This window comes from Notechis scutatus, chromosome 4 (assembly GCF_049901735.1).
Source record: "Notechis scutatus isolate UNSWTSFEM ecotype Mainland chromosome 4, rNotScu1.2, whole genome shotgun sequence".
Classification (NCBI taxonomy): domain Eukaryota; kingdom Metazoa; phylum Chordata; class Lepidosauria; order Squamata; family Elapidae; genus Notechis; species Notechis scutatus.
The window spans coordinates 28,904,430-28,910,429 of record NC_142012.1 but is presented as its reverse complement, the minus strand read 5'-3'; the positions used below and the strand labels follow the sequence as shown (position 1 = coordinate 28,910,429).

The 6,000-nt window shown below is 34.1% G+C and overlaps 1 protein-coding gene across 4 annotated transcripts in view; it reads right to left on the bottom strand.

Moving 5' to 3' along the window:
• Positions 1-447: 447 nt before the first annotated feature.
• NR3C2 (nuclear receptor subfamily 3 group C member 2) overlaps positions 448-6,000 on the bottom strand; it is a 159,488-nt gene continuing 153,935 nt past the window's right edge. For all 4 annotated transcript variants that reach the window (XM_087963045.1, XM_026668771.2, XM_026668770.2 and 1 more), the window contains exon 9: positions 448-4,535. In XM_087963045.1, the coding sequence (XP_087819171.1) occupies positions 4,380-4,535 (156 nt within the window). In that variant the 3' untranslated portion in view covers positions 448-4,379. The remainder of the gene's footprint in view (positions 4,536-6,000) is intronic.

The following is a 6,000-nucleotide window of genomic DNA, read 5'->3' as shown; positions in this document are numbered from 1 at the left end:
ATTGCCCTGATATTTGAACATAGCTAATCCAGTTTTGTTTGTAAACACCCACAGTGTTAGTTACTGATACAGTCAATCTTCTGGCTCTCTAATTGGGTGTCTACTCAGAAGTTCTACTCCATTAAAAAAAAAAAATGGTCCAAATGAGGGGTTTTAACTGCCCCAGCAGAAGTGAATTGCTCTTATTGTGCATTTTAAAAAGTGTTCAGTATAGCAGAGCCAAATGAAGCATGTTACAAAAGCAGGAATTAAGATATGTAGTAGACACAACGGTGATGCATATTGGAATAATATATTGCACTTCAGGAAATTTCTGCCTAAAGAAACAAATGCATAATCAGATTAGTGTGATTTATATCAAAGCACAAGAAATTATTATGATCACACCATTTTAATTTGTGTATATTTATACAACTTATAAAAATTATGTACTTAAAGACAATAACATAAAGGCCAAACAGTAATTTTGTATTTATTCAAAAGGTTTAAACATACAGAAGCAAGCTCCTAATTATTAATGCATCATTATGCATAGATGTTGCTGTTTTATACTGTAGTGCTGGCTGCTTTTTTCATCCAGTAATAATAGGACACAACCACCAAGAACTTCTCCTGCACAAGTGCTAAGTTCTTGGTGTACATGTGCTCTTCAGTTCTATGAGCTTTGAAACATTACTCTGAAAACCCTGGCATTATAACTGCTACCTAACAAGTTAGTCATCTGCCAGATAAAATTGCACCCTTCCTTCTTTCTTTCTCCCCTCTATCAAAAATGTCACATCTTTAATAGACAATTAAAAGTGCATTAAATGTAGAATGGTTTAAATTCTGAAAGGTTTCTAAAAGTCAGTGAAAATACCACCCTGTGATTAGATTTTTGCATTATTGATTATAAAGTATATTTTATTTTAAGATTTTGATATTGCAAGCTTTTAGTCCTTTTTCAGTTTTGTTCTGTGCAACAGAATGGTTACACACTGCAATGCAATATTATTCTTGAAATACACACTGCAGTAAATTAAAACTATTTTACATTTATATAAATACAGTGTTCTTGCTGTATAATTTCAGTCATTGCCACAAAATCATAACACTCAATCAACACAATTATTTTCACATTTTGAAGTTGTTTATCTTATTTTGCAGGAGACAGATATCTATTTCCTTCTAAAATATAACGTACTCCTGATACCTTCCTTTCATTTGAAGTTTATTTTAATGATTTCTAAGCAATAATCAATGGTTTCATGAACAGGTGATTAAAGAATTTATTATAATCTGCATACTTTTCCTGCAAAGATAGCTATTTTGCATAAAGTTATAAATTGTTTTAAAAGTAATTTAGTGTTTTATTCGTGACAGTTCTGAGATGTATGAATTGTACCACAATTAAATGCAATAAGGTACAAAAAATAAGAGTAACCAGACAACTGACATCTACCAGTGGATTTAAAAAAAGAAAACAATATGGCTTTAATATTTAATCGAGCAAAGTTACTTGGAGATAGAAAAATATTTAGTAACTTTGCTAATAAAAAAACAGCTGCATCATTTACCACAAACCTGGTTAAATTAAAATTCCAATTTCAGTAAGTTTTTTTTAAAACCTTAATAAAAAGGATATTTAATATAAACGATCATGTTGCATGCTAGATATTTTTATCACCGTAGAAATTCAGTTTCATATTGCTGTGCAGTCCAAAGAGTTGATAAATATTTCAATTTTCAAAACTGCAAATGAATTTATTAAATTGCATTCATTTCAGCTGGAATTAAGTTCAGCTATTATTGTCAGGATTCAACCCAATATATGGCTGTGTAATATATATCTTGATTCTTCTGTTTCCATAGATTCTCATTCAGAAAACTGTATGGCTCAAAAAGGTCAGGTTGAATTGAATTCAGTTCTGCTTTTCTGTCACTGGAATTAACAATACTGGCAGATTAGCAGGTCAGATTTTCCCTTCCCCTATAAAGCTGTTTCAGATGGTTGAGGATCAGTAGAGAGATTTGGGGATGCACAGGGAAACGGGTTTGAGAAATCCACTTGCTATGGTTTTATTTAAATTTTATGGATGCAAGGTGGAAATGCAAATATCTGTTCAAGTTTCAAAAAACTTCATGAATGATTAAGATCCAAGGAATTACTTGGGGTTCTATGTATGCTCCATAACTGTTTTTGAAACAGTGCTTTTAAAAAATTGTACATTAGGAGGTTTGCTGTTAACTGCAGAAGGTTCCAAGGAACATACCCAAACTTTAAGCCTGGCAAAAAAAAAAAACTTTGGATCCCAGATTTGGTTATGAATTACATGATGTTAAGCATGATTACTAAGAAGTAATTCCACTGGAACTTATTCTCAAATAATTGTACATAGGATTTCAACCTTTATTTTTCTTAAAGAAGTTATCTATACTTTGTTTTAGATGAAGATAACTGACAATTACTGTATATAATATCAATTATCATGAATTTTGTTTTTAATAATTATGCTACTATTTAAATTATCCATATTATATTTAGTAATGTTCATCACAAGAAAGTCACTGTTGTTGTAACATAGTTTTAAGAGAGATCCAGATTTTGAAAACTGACTCTCTTTTTTAGGGCTGATTTTAAGAGTAGTTAAATCGCAATCCTATACACAGTTACTGAGTTATTGACTTGCCAAAAAATAAATAGCATTAATAGCCCCTATCCTTATTAGCATTCCAAATGTGTCTAGGATATGAAATAATTTTTATTTCCACCTACATACTCAGATTTGTTGTCCATACTTTTGGCAATATACACTGATCCCAGTTTTAAAAGGAAGGAAAAACAGTTCTTTAACCACAATTTTGACATAAAATTAAACAACCCCAAAATGAGTAGATCACTATACTCTGTAGGGTTCTACACTGTTAATGAGACTTGCTTGGACGGAAATGTGTTTGAGAATGTTTTGTTCAGATTTGCCTGTGTGTAGGACCATGATCTTCAGAGGGAACAGGTTGGGGAGCAGAATCTCATTTGATCCCAAAATCACAGTCTTTCAAAAAAAAAAAAAAAACAACTAGGCACAATTCACCATGTAGCTGACTTAAGCAGGCGCCACTGAAATAGGAACCAAATTATCTGCACAGCTTTGTTAGCTTAATGGAACATGTAGAAAACGATGTCTTAGTGGAGTCTATCCTTGTTAACATTTATCTTGTTAGATAAAATGTGTATAAAGCTGCAAACACAGCAAGAGGCTTGAAGCAGACTCATTGTGCTCAAAGGATGTAAAAAGTAGTAGACAAATGCTGAGGAAGTTGGATGGAAAAAGAACAACTGGAAACAATTATGGGTGGTTATTTACAACAGACATTGTGAGATAGATATGATGCTAAAAAGGCACAGCTTTCCCTTTCTTAAATACACTGTAAACGGTTCATTATGCATGCAGAACAATTCACTTTACAAAAAAAGAAAAAGAAAAAAACCCTTGTGTTTAGACAAAAAAGAGTAATTAAATAGTCTCCAGCAAAATAGAATTCTTCCAAAAATACTTTCCCATTCATCCTATTAACCATTAAAGATTTTAGGTCTCATTTACAAAAGTTCCTTATACCATTTGTTTCAGGTCCTTCTATTTATACATACAGCATTGTACAGTACAGCAAAAGACTGCAAAAAATTATTGGTAAAGCCAGCACAATATACTATAAATTGAAACTGAGGCATTTGTTTTAACATCTTATCCTTTCAAGTTAAATAATAAATGAACACTTAACACAGTGTAGATCATTCTATGATGGATAACATGGGATAACAAATGCCGCAAGTGAATATACCAAGATTATTCCACACCAAAATGTTCCATTATCTATGTTACATATCCAGGAATTTGATTTTGTTTCTACGTATGTGTGTGTGTGTTTGTGTATAGTACAAGAATTAATGCCCCATATTGACTTTATTTATGTGCAAACCAATGGTAAGCTTTTTAAAAGTTCATAATAGTTCTTAAACCCTTTTAAAACAAGCAAACAATACCAGAAACTACATGACATAATTAAAATGTTCTTCTGTTGATATATCAAAATCAAGGAGTTATTTGACTAGATATGGCTTTTCATCCATAGGAACAGGAATATTTCTTTTTTTAAATGCTGGGAGTATTTGGGGTGGCTTGATGTTCATAAACATCTTGGCTATTTTGTCTTACCAAGCTCATATCAGATGCTTGTTTTTCGATCTCTAAACCTTCATATTGTCTTTAGACTACTGAGACACCATTGAACGATTTTGAATAGCACACTTTAAATGTGGCTTCTTGGCTCCTTCATGGGTGTGGAATAGCGCAGGGAAACTTAAGGCAAAGTTTTCTTTTTCTCCATTAAGACATGTTCTGTCACTTCCTGTGGAAGTAAAGGGGCTTGGCATTCCCAGATTCCACTTTGGGTAACTGGTCACTGATGATTTCTACCAGCATGGCTGGAAACTCCACTTTCAGAGCTTGAGACTCTCGGAAGGTGTAGAAGCAAAATTCCAGCAAATCGCTAACAAGCTGAAATGGAACGGGAGAAAAAAAAGTCAGGAATGGTGAACATTAAAGGATGTTGAAAATAGTTTGTAATACTGAACAAGCAATTTAGAACACCAGTACAAAAGACGAAACTTTATGGCTGTGCAAATACTTTGAAAAAAGATGTGGAGAAACACCTGGGAGCACACCTGAGGCACCCTTCCTTGAACCCTGAAGTCTATTTTTCCAGGCTTGCACATTTGTTGAGAGGCTGCTTATGAATCTTTATACCTGCATGAATTTGCCCAGCATTCTCACATGTGAAAACAACCAAAAGCACAAGGGTGGGATTCAATTTTTTAAACAACTGGTTCTGTGGGCGTGACTTAGTGGGTGTGGCTTGGTGGTCATGTGACTGGGTGGGTGTGGCCAACTCAACATCAGTCACGTCAAGGGGAGCTTCTCGCCTAGCCTCTCATGATAGTGGGAATGCTGCAATGGTCGTAAATGTGAAAAACAGTCATAAGTCACTTTTTTCAGTGCCAATGTAACTTTGAACGGTCACTAAATGAACTGTTGTAAGTCAAGGATTACCTGTACAAAAATACAAAAAGCTTCTTTGCTTGCAAAAAGCTGCCCTAAATACTAATCATTAGATTAAAAATATCTGCAAGCCGGAGTTACAAATCAGGCAAGGTACCAGAGCACTTTGAGGAATTAATATAGTTAAAATGCAATGATAACCATCAGCAGCCAACTCGTGCTCATAAAATGAAACCCTTTAGCAGAGAGGTAATTTACGCTCTCCAGAAAGAACACAGCCAGGAAAAGCAATCCTTAGATCCATTTGCACCACTTAAAGATACTAGCTGGTCTCACTCATCTCATAAGAAATCATCCAGATTTAAGGAAAGGTCACATACCCCCCAGAAAGGCAGTAAAAAAAAGTCAATGCCAAGCTTGCATCCTGCCTCTTGGAAGTACACCCCAAAAGGACAGTACCAGATACCACTAAAGTAGTAAAGGAAGACCCCCCTCCTCAGATAGAAAAAAAACCATGAGGCAGGAAAAAATTCAAACACAATATAAATAATTAAATCACAACAGTAACTCTTGCTTGTTAAACCAATTACCAGAACAAATAGACACAGGAACTAGCCAGATTTCTCAAACCAGTTTCTGTTCAGGAACAGAGATTAATGTTTTTCTTTCCAAACAAAGCTGAATAGAGAAAATTATCCCATCAATAAACACAGGATTAAACATCACCAAGCACAGAATTAACCTTCACCAAAAACCAGTTTTAGACCAAAACTCAGAAAGGGTATGTAAACTCACATTTGAATGTCAATCTTTCTAGCTAGCCAAGAAGAAGTATTTCCAGGGGAGTATTTCCTCCCAACAGCAGTATAAAAAGCTTAAAACAACCCTTCCCCTTTAAGAAAGTATAAAAAAAAAACCACCTTTGGGGAAAGTAAGTCTAGGCATACTGCCAAGAATGTAATAA